This window comes from Mobula birostris, chromosome 24 (assembly GCF_030028105.1).
Source record: "Mobula birostris isolate sMobBir1 chromosome 24, sMobBir1.hap1, whole genome shotgun sequence".
Classification (NCBI taxonomy): domain Eukaryota; kingdom Metazoa; phylum Chordata; class Chondrichthyes; order Myliobatiformes; family Myliobatidae; genus Mobula; species Mobula birostris.
The window spans coordinates 29,876,246-29,891,514 of NC_092393.1; the positions used below are offsets into that span (position 1 = coordinate 29,876,246).

The following is a 15,269-nucleotide window of genomic DNA, read 5'->3' on the forward strand; positions in this document are numbered from 1 at the left end:
TGCACAGGATTAATAAGATCAGAGTGTTAAATGTTTGGTTCAATGACTGGTGTGGGATAAGTGGGTTTGAATTCAGGGGCATTGGCACAATATTGGGGAAAGAGGGAGCTGTTGCGGTCGGTCCAGGCTCCACCTGAATCGCATAACTAGGCTTGTGGATAGGATTTTAAACTAAATAGTGGCATTGGGGTGGGGGGAGTTCAATACCTTGGAAAAGTATGGATATAGTAAAAGGGAAGTAGAGTGCAGGGGAAGTTATTAAAATCTCCAGAATGAAGAATAAGACAGAAAGTTTTGAAAGGAATAGAATTTAACTTCAGGAGACAAATTTGAAAAGAAGGGTGGTGAATACAGGAATAAAGGTATTATACTTGAATGCACACAGTATACAGAAAAAAGATAGTTGAGCTTATAGTCCAGCTAGAAATTGGCAGGTATGTCACTGGGGACATCACAGAGTCATAGTTGAAAGAAGATCACAGCTGGGAGCTAAACATTGAAGCATAAACACCCTATCAAAAAGACAGCCAGTTAGGCAGCAAGATTGGGGTGGCTCTATGGGTAAAAAAATGAAAGCATATCCTTAGAAAGAAGTGATGTAGAATCAGAAAATTTAGACTCCTTGTGGATAGAGTTAAGAAACTCCAAGGTTGAATTTGTAGAATGTCTATGAGACTGCTTTTTAGAACAACGTGGTGGTGCCCACTAAGGCAATTCTGGATTCGAGGCTGTGCTGTGAACCCGATTTGATTTGGAAGCTTAAGGTAAATAAATTCTTAGGGAGGTAGTGATCATAATATAAAAGCATTCACCCTCAGTTTGAGAGGGAGAAGCTAAAATTGGATATATTGGTAACACAGTTGAGTAAATGGAATTAGAGGGGTTGGCCAATGTTGATTGGAAAGGGATACTAGCAGGGATGATGGTGGAGCAACAATGGCTGGAAATTCTGGGAGTAAATCAGAAGATGCAGGATTGGTTCATCCCAAAGAAGAAGAAGAAGAGAGGATGAGCAACTGTGGCTGAGAAGGGAAGTCAAAGAAAATATAAAAACAAAAGAGAGGGCTTACAACATAGCAAAAAATAGTGGGAAGCTAGAGGATTGGGAAGCTTTTAAAAACCAACAGAGGCAACTAAAAAGTCATAAAGAGAGAAAAGATGATATATGAAAGTAAGCTAGCTAATAATATAAAAAGGAATACCAAAAGATTTTTCAGAAATATAGGGAGGCAAGAATGAGCACCGGACCATTGGAAAACAACATTGGAGAGGTGGTAATGGGAACAAAGAAATGCCAGACAAACTGATTTAAGTATTTTGTATTAAGCTTCACTGTGGAAGACACCAGCAACGTGGCAAAAATTGAGAGAATCAAGAGGCACAAGTGAGTGTACTCACTATTACAAAGGAGAATGCGCTCAGGGAGTGGAAAGGTCTGAAGATATTTTCCTCCTGGGACAGATGAACTACATACTAGGGTTCTGACAAGAGGAATTATTAGTGATATTTTAAGAATCACTAGATTCTGGAATTGTTTCAGAGAACTGGAAAATTGCAAAAAATGTCACTCCACTTTTTAAGAAGGGAGTGAGGCAGAATAAAGGAAATTATAGGCTAGTTGGCAAGATGTTAGAGTCCTGAACTTGGGGGCATATAGGCAGAACTTTGCTTCCTGAAGGGGAAATCTTGCTTGACAAATTTTTTGGAATTCTTTGAGAAAATAACAGGCAGGATAGACAAAGGAGAGTCAGTGGATATTGTTTCCTTGGATTTTCAGAAGGCCTTTGATAAAGTGCAGCACATGAGGCTGCTTAACAAGATAACAGCCCATAGTTTTACAGGAAAGACACTAGCATGGAAAGTAGATTGGTTAACTAGCAGAGTGGGAATAAGGGATTCTTTTCTGGTTGGCTGCTGATGGCTTGTAGTGTTCCTGTTAATGATCTAGATGACAAAATTGATGGCTTCGTGGCCAAGCCTATAAATGATACAAAGATAGGTGGAGGGGCAGGTAATGTTGGAAGAATGACGGTATCAATAGAATACAGTGTAGAAAAGTGTATGATCATGTACTTTGGTACTAGGAATAAAGTCATAGATTATTTTTAAACAGAGAGAAGATTCAGAAATTGGAGTTGCAAAGGGTCTAGGGAGTCCTAGTGCAGGACTCCCTCCAGGTTAACTTGCAGGTTGAGCTGGTAGTAGGGACGGCAAATGCAATGTTAGGATTCATTTCCAGAGGACTGGAACATAAAGGCAAGGATGTAATGTTGAGGCTTAATAAGATGTTGGCCAGACCATGTTTAGAGTACTGTGAGTAGCTTTAGACCCAAATCTGAGGAAGGATATATTGGCATTGGAGCTGATCCAGAGGTTTACAAGAATGACCAAGGAAATGAAAGAGTTAATGTATGAGAAGTATTTGATGGCTCTGGGTCTGTACTTGCTGGTGTTTATAAGAATGAGAGGTGATCTCATTGACATCTTTCAAATATTAAAAGGCCAAGATAGAGTGGGCACGGAGAGGGTTTCCCACAGTGAGAGAGTTTAGGACCAGAAGACTCAGATTCACAATAGAAGAATGTCCCTTTAGAAATGAGATGAGGAGGAGGTTCTTTAGCCGGAGGGTGGTAAACCTGTGGAGTACATTGCCACAGACACGTGTGGAGGCTAAGTCATTGGATATATTTGAAATGGAGATTTATAGTTTCTTGAATAGTAAAGGCATGAAGGTCACAGGGATAAAACAGGAAAATAGGGTTGAGAAAGAAAATAAATCAGCCATGATCGATTGGCAGAGCAAACTTGACAGGCCAAATGGCTTAATTCTGCTCCTATGTCTTATGGTCTAATAAATGTCATCCTTTGTGCAATAAAATTGCCCCTCAAGTTCCCATTAACTCTTTCTCCTCTCACCTTAAACCTATGCCCTGTAGTTCTTGATGCTACAACCTTGGCAAAAAAACTGAGTGCATTCACCCTACGTCTTGCATCATACAGCTTCCTTCCATTGTTTGGATGAAAAATATGGTACAGCCACATAAGGGAGGAATAGAGTATAATACTCATTATCAACTTTATACATAAATGGAGATGTTAGAGAGTAAAGAGCATGGACCAGATTAACTCTGCATAAAGACAAACTCATTGTCTTCAAGTAACGGAAGAACGGAAAGAAGGGGGTTCAAAGATTAATAAAAAACTGTCACTGAAACTTAAGACCATAAGTTCATAAGACATAGAAGCAGAATTAGACTAATTAGCCCATTGAGTCTACTCCGCCACTCAATCATGGCTGATCCTATTTTCCCTCCTCAACCCCATTCCCCAGCCTTCTCCCCATAGCCTTTGATGCCTTGTCCAATCAAAAACCTATCAATCTCTGCCTTAAATACACCCAATGACCTGAAGCTTTTACTATGCACTTTGATAATGTTTGCTAGCTTGTTTTCATATTTCATCTCTTCCCTTCTAATGATTCTTTTATTTGCTCTCTGTAGGTTTTTAAGAGCTTCTCAATCCTCTATCTTCTTGTTAATTTTTGCTTTGCTAAAGTTTTCTTTAGGTAAAATAAAATTCATAATACAGTGAGAAAACATTTGAAAAATATTGAATGCTTATTTAATGCAACATTTTTAGTTTATATTGGTATTAAAATATATCACAATCTTACATTGAAATGGTCATTTTTATTAATGGAAAATCTTTCCTACTAAATGAATCTCAAATATGAATGATCTTACCTTTCTATCTTTTCCACTGGTAATTATCTGATATTCATCAGGATGATAACAGACACATTTGAAAAGGGTGTTTGCCAAAATCATTTGATTTCTTGCATACCGTCTGGTAAAAATAAACACATTATTTAAAAATACAAAATACAGTTTTTACAGTGTTAAAGCTCAGTTAAAAAGAGATTCTTTTTACTTCTCTTCACCCTCTCAATGTTTTGTTCCTTTTCTTAAAAAAGCCACATAGTTCAGGAATATGGTTAATACCACAATCCACTTGAGTCTAGGCATTGAGTGTTAGCAAACTGTTTTCATTAGAGCACATTTTGATCACAATCCTTTCATTCAGGATTTCTTGGCAAGCTTTCCACTATGGAGTCCTCGAATTAACAATCATTATTGTTGAGTCAGAATGATGATATTTAATTTTGCTTTTATACCTCCTGGTGTAAATAGGCTAATTACAGCATTACTGTATAAAAACAAAACATTATGGACGCTGAAAATCTGACATAAAAACAGAAAATGTTGCAAATAGTGGTAGTGAATTATCCAACAGCAACTGTATGGAAGAGTTCACACTGCAGGTCAATGAAATTTCATGTGAATGTTGCTGAAAGGTAAGCATCCTGAAACATTAACACTATCTCACCTGCTCAGGAATTTCAACATAATCTTTTTTTTATTTCTATAAGAATTCTTGCTTCAACTGAAATCAAGAAATGCACCACAGTTTGAATCTGGATATTATTCAACCTCATATATCAATTTCTTGATGCAAGGATATGAGTTTACCTGCTGAATCATAATATAAAACAAATGAGTATTCTGCAAAAAATAATACCTGCAGCTTAGCCTTGGATTCCAACATTGAGAGAGGAATTATTTAGAGACACATTTCACATTAGATGGTCACTATTGCCATCTGCTGGTAGGCAAAGGTGAGCACATCTTTTTGTGCATTTTCCACATTATAACATGGGGGCAACAACTTGTTTGTAATGTTTAAGTAAAAATAAATGAGAAGTATTTTAAAAAATGTAGAAGTTATGCTCAGAGAAAAGTGACTCAATTAAAATCTTTTTTCTACTTTAGTGGAAAGCTCGCCACAGTCAGCACAGTTCAAGTTCGAAGTAAATTTGTAAGAAAAAAATACGTATTTATCACCATATACAACCCTGAAATTTATTTTCTTGTAGGCATACTCAGTAAATCCAATAACCATAATAGAATCAATGAAAGACAACAAACTATGCCAATACAAAAAGAAAGAAGAAATAATAGTAATAAATAAGCAATATAGTGCTTTGAAAAAGTATTAAGACCCCACAATTATTTTCACATTTTACTGTCTCATTTTCTAAATTTTAAATATATTGTAGGATTTTTTGAGCTAATCTACAAAGCATTGTGCATTATGTCAAATCAAAAGGAAAATTCCAAAAACCTGTGAACAATTTACTAAAATTTAAAAATCAAAATCATGAAGCTGAAAAAGTATTCATCCCCTTTGTAATTTCTATACTTGGTAATAAGGCAATACTGTATATTATCTTACCAACTCATCTAATTTGTTCATGTAGAAAATTGGAGCATCACTGTGTTGTGCATTTAATATTTCAGCCGTATTTGACTAATCTTCTATATATATATGCACACATCTTGTTTAAAGTAAACACAAAGGTAGGCTCAGATTTTGGACTTCCATGTCTGCCACTGAATTAGTTTAATGTTCTGAAGTTACAAAACATAACAGTAGTGATGAGGTATTTTAAAAATGAACCTGAGATGGCTATTGACCTGTTGAAGCACAGTGAGACAGACGATTAAACTAAAAAAAAGCACAGCAAGGAATGGCAAGTAAAAAAACGCAACTCGGTACATTTCAGGTTTTAAAAAAAGGCAGTAAATGAGTGAATTCAGAGTTCATAAAGAATGGGTACTGGGTGATAATAATCATTTAAAAAGCAGAAATGCTTGGCTACATCGTTAAGATTTGCATGTTTGATTCCACAAGATATAACTGGCTCGTGTATACTGAAAAAATATTTTGAAGCAAATGAAACAGCCATTGAGAAACAAGTGCCAATTTTGCTGAGTGCATTGGGTTTAAAGGTATACAATTCGCTTCAAAGGTTAATTGCTCCAAATAAACTAGCAGAAATAAAATGTGATGATATTGTCAAAGTAATGCAGGAACATTTAGAACTGATGCCATTATTGATTGCACAACACTTTAGGTTTCAAAATCAGAATCAAAAAGAAGACATGTCCATTTCACCATATGTGGCTCAATTGAAGAGATTGTCTAAGCATTTGTCAGTTCTGTAATGGGCTTGATGATACACCAAGAGATTATTTAGTTTGTAGACTCTTACAAGAAAGCATTCAAAATGGCTTCTAACTGAAGCACCTCACATTTAAAAGAGCAGTTGAAATTGCTGTATCAATGGAAACTGCAGACAGATGCAATAGAGTTGCAGTCAGCAATGAAAACTGCACCATCTAGACAAAGGGCAACTTGACCGAACAAATTGTTTTACCATGATGGAAGGAGCTCACATACACCAGACCAATGCAAATTTAAAGGCAACACTTGCAGAAAATACAACAGAGTAGGACACGCGCAAAGAACATGTTGGGTAACCAAAAATAAATGGACTGCGCAGAGAACAGAAAAAGATAAAAAGTCAAGTTGCAGTTTGAAAAGAGTGATAATCTGCATGCTGTTGATGAAAAAATCTGATAAAGATGGGAGTGACGCAGGACAGTGTGGGCTTGAGATGTACAGTGTGAAAATTAATAACAGACAAGCAATATGGCTTTTGCGAGAAGTGAACGGCAATTAAAATGAAATTGGAGATGAGCTCAGTTGTTACAGTCATTCCAAAAATGAGCTTGAGTGGCATTTCAGAGATACTAAACTGAAGCCTGCAGATACCCAACTAAGAACATATACTGGAAAAAAAGATAACTCCCGTGGGAATGACATTCTTAATGGTGAAATACAAAACTAACAAGCCATATTGTGGTAAAAAAAAACAGGAGGGCCAGCATTGTGGGGAATTAAGTATTGGATGTTGCCAAAACTGTCTCCAAGCTGTACGCCATAAACCGTGGTCCAACAGAGGGCAAACGGGTGTTGATGCCAAATTCTGTGCCTTTGGTTGGAAAGCATATTGGACTAAGGAAGGACCATGCTGCTCAGAGAGATTGTGAAAATGACTAAAGCAGTGCTCTGCTACAACAGTTTTTGCAGGCAACATAATCTGAGAAAGCTTTTGATATGTTAATCAGGCAGTTACTTGTGAAATGTGGCTTGGTTTTAGGCTGGAAGAGAGATCAAGGAACTTTAGGAAAGTTGCAAGCTTTCAGCTTTTGTGAGTATAAATAATCTGAATCTATTCTGCATGTGTTAGTTTATTGCATGAACTTCAAATGGGAGAAAAAAGCTGCTTGTAAAAGTAGATGCAAAGACGAAAGCCCAGCTGGATGAATGGAAGACTAAAAAGAAAGGAGTCAGTGCAGATACAAAAACAGAGGATTCATCAGATGACGTTATGGATGTGGAAACCAAGAGAAGAGATCAGATTGTAAACGAAGCAATAGAAAGATAAATAAGTAATATTCTAGTGAACTAAATGCACCTCCGCAAGATCAAGATGCACAAACGAGAAGAAGAAAAAGGAATGAGTAGAGAGGTGTCCAGAAGAGTCAGAGCCACTTCCTGCAATCTTAGAATCAACTCCTATAATCACCACAGAGGAGGAAGCAGCACCTAAGATTATTTTTACTGTTGCAAGTCTCATGTTCCAAGTAGTGTGATCCCCTTTGTTAGGAAAGACTTCATCGCACAAAAGACTATTTTCTAAGTGGAGAGAAATTTCAAAAATCTGAGATGCAAAGATACTTGGGAGTCCCAGTGTAGGATTCCCTAAATGTTAATTTGCACGTTGAGTTGGGGGTGAGGAAGGTAAATGCGATGTTAGCATTCATGTCAGGAGGACTAGAATGTAGTTTGAGGCTTTTAAGACCAGCGTGAGGCCTGACTTGGAGTATTGTGAGCAGTTTTGAGCCCCTTATCTAAGAAAGGATGTGCTGATATTGGAGAGGGTTCAAAGCAGGTTCACAAAAATGGTTCTGGGATCCAAAGGCTTATCGTATTAGAAGCGTTTTACAGCTCGGGTCCTTTACTCACTGGAATTCAGAAGAATGAGGGAGATCTCATTGAAAGCTATTTAATATTGAACGGCCTCAACAGAGTGAACGTGGGAGAATGTTTCCCATGGTGGGGGAGTGTACGACCAGAAAACCCAGCCTCAGAATAGCGGGACGTCCATTTAGAATGGAGATGAGGAGGAATTCCATTAGCCAGGGCGTGGAGAATCTGTAGAATTCATTATCATGGGCAGCTGTGGAAGCCAAGTTGTTGAATATATTTAAGGAAGACGTTGAAAAGTTCTTGATTAGTCAGGGCATGAAGAGTTACAGAGAGAAGGCAGGGGTTGGGGCTGAGAAGGAAAAGGATCAGCCATAATGAAATGGTAGAGCAAATTTGATGAGCCACATGATCTAATTCTGCTCCTATATCTTATGGTCTTATGAAAATCTGGCTGAGTGGTGCCACAACAACAACAACCTCCTACTCAATGTGAGCAAGACCAAGGACCTGATCTAGACTTCAGGAGGATAAAGCCAGAGGTCCAACAGCCAGTCCTCATCTGGGGATCAGAGGTGGAGAGGGTCATCAATTTTAAATTCCTTGGGTTACCCATAGCCCTCTATTTTTCTAAGATCCATGTACCTATCCAGGAGTCTCTTAAAAGACCCTATCGTGTCCCCCTGCACCACCATCACCAGCAGCCCATTCCACGCACTCACCATTCTCTGCGTAAAAAAAACTTACCCCAACATCTCCTCTGCACCTGCTTCCAAGCACCTTAAAACTATGCCCTCTCATGATAGCCATTTCAGCCCTGGGAAAAAGTCTCTGACTATCCACACGATCAATGCCTCTCATCATCTTATACACCTCTATCAGGTCACCTCTCATCCTCCGTTGCTCCAAGGGGAAAAGGCCAAGTTCACTCAACCTATTCTCATAAGGCATGCTCCCCAATCCAGGGCACATCCTTGTAAATCTCCTCTGCACCCTTTCTATGGTTTCAACATCCTTCCTGTACTGAGGTGACCAGAACTGAGTACAGTACTCAAAGTGGGCTCTGACCAGGGTCCTATACAGCTGTAACATTACCTCTCAGCTCTTAAACTCAATCCCACCGTTGATGGAGGCCAATGCACTGTGTGCCTTCTTAACCACAGGGACAACCTGTGTAGCAGCTTTGAGTGACCTATGGACTCGGACCCCAAGAGCACTCTGATCCTTCACACTGCCAAGAGTCTTACCATTAATACTATATTCTGCCATCATATATGACCTACCAAAATGAACCACCTCACACTTAAACAACAGGAATTCTACAGATGCTGGAAATTCAAGCAACACACATAAAAGTTGCTGGTGAATGCAGCAGGCCAGGCAGCATCTCTAGGAAGAGGTGCAGTCGACATTTCAGGCCGAGACCCTAGTCCTGACAAAGGGTCTCGGCCTGAAACGTCGACTGCACCTCTTCCTAGAGATGCTACCTGGCCTGCTGCATTCACCAGCAACTTTTATGTGTGTTGCCACCTCACACTTATCTGGGTTGAACTTCATCTGCCACTTTGCCCAGTTTTGCATCCTATCGATGTCCCACTGTAACCTCTGACAGCCCTCCACACTATCCACAACACCCCCAAACTTTGTGTCATCAGCAAATTTACTCACCCATCCCTCCACTTCCTCATCCAGGTCATTTATAAAAATCACGAAGAGTAGGGGTCTGAGAACAGATCCCTGAGGCACATCGCTGGTAACCGACCTCCATGCAGAATATGACCCATCTACAACCACTCTTTGCCTTCTGTAGGCAAGCCAGCACTGGATCCACAAAGCAAGGTCCCCTTGGATCCCCTGCCTTCTTACTTTCTCAATAAGCTTTGCATGGGGTATCTTATCAAAAGCTGTGCTGAAATCCATATACATCTACTGCTCTACCATCATCAGTGTGTTCAGTCACATCCTCAAAAAATTCAATCAGGCTCGTAAGGCACAACCTGCCTTTCACAAAGCCATGCTATTCCTTTTTTTTTGGCGTGTGCCTGCGTGCGTGCGAGTCTGTGCGTGTGCATCTGCGTGAGTGTGCGTGCGTCCATGATGATGTCCTTTTCATGGCTTTTTACAAGGCGCAGAGCGAGAGAGAGACTGTGTGGTGCACCACTCCTCACACAGACATTTTGCAGTATTTTTCCCTTTTATTTTACAACGTCGAGTTGCGATCTCAACACTCAACCCGGCACAGATGGAAAGCGTACTCGGGAGCGAACCCGACTGGTTTCGAAGCCAGAAACCTCCGCTCCTGGGTCCGGCGCCGATGTCATTGCGCCACCAGCCAGCATCATGCTGACTATTCCTAATCATATTATGCCTCTCCAAATGTTCACAAGTCCTTCCTCTCAGGATCTTTTCCATCAGCCTACTAACCACTGAAATAAGACTCACTGGTCTATAATTTCCTGGGCTACCTCTACTTCCTTTCATGAATAACAAAATCTGCAATCCTCCAATCCTCCAGAACCTCCCCTGCCCCCATTGATGATGCAAAGATCATTGCCAGAGGCTCAGCAATCTCCTCCCTCGCCTCCCACAGTAACCTAGGGTACATCTTGCCAAGTCATTCCTACAATCGCCAAGGTCCTTTTCTGTAGTGAATACTGAAGCAAAGTATTCATTAAGTACCTCAGCTATTTCCTCTGGTTCCATAAACACTTACCACTGTCACACTTGATTAGTCCTATTCTCTTATGTTGTATCCTCTTGCTCTTCACATATCTGTAGAATGCCTTGGGGTCTTCTTTAATCCTGCTCGCCAAGGCCTTCAACTGAAAATCAAGGATCCAATGCACAAGGAGGAATTGAGGCCAAGGTCCTGAAGCTTATCGAGTAGTTTTGATGGGATAATAATATTGAATGCTGCGCAGTACTCAATAAAGAGCATCCTAATGTATTAATTTTTGCTGTCTAGATGTTCCAGGGTTGAGTGAAGAGTCAATGAGATGCCATCTGCCGTGGACCTGTTGTGCTGGTAAGCAAATTGGAGTGGATCCAAGTAATTTCTCAAGCAGAAGTTGATATATTTCATCACCAACCTCTCAAAACACTTCATCACTGTAGAGTATGTAACTGCTACCAGACAATAGTCATTGAGGCTGGTTATCATGTTCTTCTTAGGCACTGATATAATTAAAGCCTGCTTGAAGTGGGTAGCTGCCACAGACCGCTGAAGCAAACGGTTAAGGATCTCAGTGAACACTCCAGCCAGTTGATCAGCACAGGCCTTTTGTACTCCGCCAAGTATCCTATCTGAGAAGGATGCCTTCTGTGAGTCCACCCTCCTGAAGGATGCTCCATGATTTCAGCATCAGAAATTGAAATCACACGATCATCGGAGGCTGTGGGAGTTCCTGATAGTTCCTCCATGTTTTGATGGCCAAAGTGAGCATAGAAGACATTGAGCTCATCTGGAAGCAAAGCCCTGCTGTTACTTACATCACTTGGTTGCACATGCAAGCTCTGCCACAGCTGTTGAAGATCCTTCATTGATCCAAGTTTAGTCTGGAATTCCCACTTTGCGGACTTTATTTGGAAATGCACAGAGGACTGTGTGTCTCGCAAGACGATCCGGGTATTCCCTAACCGGAAACCTTGGATGAATTATGAGGTCAAGTCCCTTTTAAAGGCTAGAGCTGCAGCTTTTAGGTCCGGGGATACCAGTCGCTACACGGAATCCAGGCGTGAACTCCGGAAAGCCGTTAAGGGCACCAAGAGGCAATATCAAGCCAAGTTGGAAGCCCAGGCTAACCAGAGAGATGCCAGTAGACTATGGCAGGGTCTAAATGAAATCACTGGGCGCAAAGAAAAGGCTGAGAATATCAATAACTGTGGCGCTTCTCTTCCTGATGAACTTAACGTATTCTACGCAAGATTCGAACAGAAGGGGAGCGTCCTGCTCCCTCCGGATGAACCGGACCTGGTGGCATCAAGATTCATCGTCACCGAGGAGGACATTAGAAGGGCCTTCCTGAAGATAAATCCAAGGAAGGCAATGGGCCCAGATGGCATCCCAAGACAGGTTCTCCGGGCCTCTGCAAGCGAGCTAGCTGGAGTGTTTGCTGACATCTTCAACTGCTCCTTGCTTCAGTCTAAGATCCCCTTGTGTTTTAAGAAGGCAACGATAATCCCAGTGCTGAAGAAGAGCAAGGTGGCATGCCTGAATGACTATCCACCTGTGGCTCTGACATCAATTGCTATGAAGTGCTTCGAGAGATTGGTTATGGCACACATCAACCACAGCCTACCGGTCAACCTCGACGCTTTGCGATTCACCTACCAGAGCAACAAGTCAACGGCAGATGCCATCTCTCCGGCCCTACATTCCTCCTTAGAACACCTGGAGAATAAAGACGCATACGTAAAGCTCCTTTTCATTGACTACAGCTCTGCCTTTAATACCATCATTCCAAATAAACTGATTCCTAAGCTTCGGAACCCGGGCCTTAGCACTCAGATCTGCAGCTGGATCTTCAACTTCCTCACGGACAGGACCCAGGCTGTAAAAATAGGGGACAAGCTCTCCTCTACAATCACTCTGAGCACCAGTGCCCCACTAGACTGTGTATTCAGCCCCCTGCTGTACTCACTGTACACCAATGATTGTGTAGCCAAGTTTCCATCAAACTCAATATATAAATTTACTGATGAAACAACAATTGTAGGCCGTATCTCGAGTAATGATGAGTTTGAGTACAGAGAGGAAATTAAGAACCCGGTGGCATGGTGCAAAGACAATAACCTATCCCTCAACGTCATCAAGACGAAGGAATTGGTTGTTGACTTCAGAAGGAGTAGCGAACCGCATGACCCAATTTATATCAGTGGTGCGCAAGTGGAACAGGTCAAAAGCTTTAAGTTCCTCGGGGTCAATATCACAAATGACCTGACTTGGTCCATCCAAGCAGAGTTCACTGCCAAGAAGGCCCACCAGAGCCTTTACTTCCTGAGAAAACTAAAGAAATTTGGCCTGTCCCCTAAAACCCTCACTAATTTTTATAGATGCACCGTAGAAAGCATTCTTCTGGGGTGCATCACAACCTGGTATGGAAGTTGTCCTGTCCAAGACTGAAAGAAGCTGCAGAAGATCGTGAACACGGCGCAGCACATCACACAAACCAATCTTCCATCCTTGGACTCACTTTACACCGCATGCTGTCGGAGCAGTGCTGCCAGGATAATCAAGGACACGACCCACCCAGCCAACACACTTTTCGTCCCTCTTCCCTCCGGGAGAAGGTTCAGGAGCTTGAAGACTTGTACGGCCAGATTTGGGAACAGCTTCTTTCCAACTGTGATAAGACTGCTGAACGGATCCTGACCCGATCTGGACCGTACCCTCCAAATATCCGGAACTGCCTCTCGGTTTTTTTGCACTACCTTACTTCCCATTTTTCTATTTTCCATTTATGATTTATAATTTAAGTGTTTAATATTTACTAATTTTTACTATTTTAATATGTTTAATATTTAATATTTGTAATCCAGTGAGTGGGAAGCGCAGAGTCAAATATCGCTGTGATGATTGTACATTCTAGTATCAATTGTTTGGCGACAATAAAGTATAAAGATAGCTTTCTAGAGGTCGTACATGGACCTCGTGTAACTTTCTTGGTCACCAGACTTGAATTCCTCTGATCTGCTCCTCAGTACATTGCAGATTTCATGGTTCATGCAGGGCTTCCAGTTGGGGAGGACTCTGAATGATTTTGTGGGGACACACTCATCTATGACTGTTCTTGTGAAGTCAGTGACAACCGTGGTGTATTCATTTAGATCCACAGATGACTCCTTAAACATGGCCCATTCCACTAACTCAAAGCAATCCCATGGTTGCTCCTCCGTCTCCGATGATCATCTCTTTGTTGTACTAATAGTTGTGTCACAACCATGGATTCGGCAGCGCAACAGATATGGCAATTGCGCTCATGAATATGCAAGTGTCAGCTAATTAGTATTTAATTGTGATAGTATTTAACTCCATTCCTTCCATCATAGTATTTGTCGAGTCTTGGATACAGCACAGTAACACTTTGCTGCCTGTTTTGCATTCGGCCTTGCCTGAGAAATTGGACTGTTGAGTCAACTGACTCTGAAGACTAACGGTATTCACTTTATTCTTAGTTGTTCTTTTCAGCCGCATTGTAGGCTTTGTTTTCTATTTGAGACCTAGTTAATGGCCCTGTTTGGCCTAGTGTTTATTGTTTTCTTTTCCCTTTAACACTGTTCGCATTAAAGTCTGCGAAATGTCAACCCGCTTCAGCGTCTCTCACTCCGCACTTGGGCCATATCGGATCCTGGTGACAGCAAGTCTCAACCATGCAAAGGTAGACCCAGTGAAGAGACAGCAGCTGAACTTGGCCATGAGATTCATCGGTCAGATTGATTCGTCGAGGCAACAATATTCCATTGGAATTCCTATGTATGAACTCTTGTTTCTGTCTCCAGCGTGACAGAAGAATCTTGCCAAGTAAGAAGACCCAGCAAAGTTTGAACAGTGACGTTGGTGGCTTGAAGAGAGGGTGCCTTCTTTTCTCAGTGCACGTCCTTGGGAGAGTCCCAATTCCGAGAGTCCCAATTCTACATACCGAGCTTCTCTATTCTACATTGTGTTTCTCTAGTATCCATTCCAAGCTTTTCAAGTCACAAGTACCCAGGTTCCCAGCTTTGTGGTCCCGTGACTAAAGTCTGCATAACCAATGAGCGCTTCAAGCAAGCTTTTCAAGTAATTCAGCAAATCATCACTCAAGTCAATAGTGTAAATTCTGGAAGAGCCCTACTCCAAAAGCTGATCCCTGGCTGGAGTGTGAAAATACACAAGTAAAGTAACCCTAGCAAGAGTATTTTTAACCTCTTGATGAAAGTCATGGTACAGACTGGGAAAATTGAACTTTTCTGTAGCAAATTAAACAGATCTACAGAGAACCAGCTAGCTTAGCAATGAAAGAAATCTGTCTATGCTGTCTTGATCTGTAAAGTTGAGAGTATATCATAATTGCCTCTGGCAAAATTGTGAAAGATAAAACACTGAGCAAGATTTGAAAAGGTTCCTTCTCTAGGTTTCAAGTTTCATGATTTCAAGGTTTCCGGTTTCCCAAGGACATTTCTCTATCTTCCCAGGGTTTTCTTTTTCCGGTCATTTTCAAGGCTTATTCAATGTGCTTAGGGTTTTTCAACTCAACTCAAGGGCTCCCACGCCTCCCTCTTGGCCCTGCCCGAGGTTTCTTGATCTCACTTAGGATTCCCCAGTCTCTCAGTCTGTTGGAGTTCCTAGGTCTCTCTGGATTCCCCAGTCTCTCAGTCTGTTGAAGTTCCCTGGTCTCAGT

At 41.2% G+C, this 15,269-nt stretch overlaps 1 protein-coding gene across 1 annotated transcript in view; it reads right to left on the reverse strand.

Annotated features, from left to right (window-relative positions):
- Positions 1-15,269, reverse strand: part of cfap52 (cilia and flagella associated protein 52) — an 86,084-nt gene that overhangs the window by 19,510 nt on the left and 51,305 nt on the right. The window contains exon 12 of the mRNA XM_072241991.1: positions 3,744-3,846. Within this exon, the coding sequence (XP_072098092.1) occupies positions 3,744-3,846 (103 nt within the window). The remainder of the gene's footprint in view (positions 1-3,743; positions 3,847-15,269) is intronic.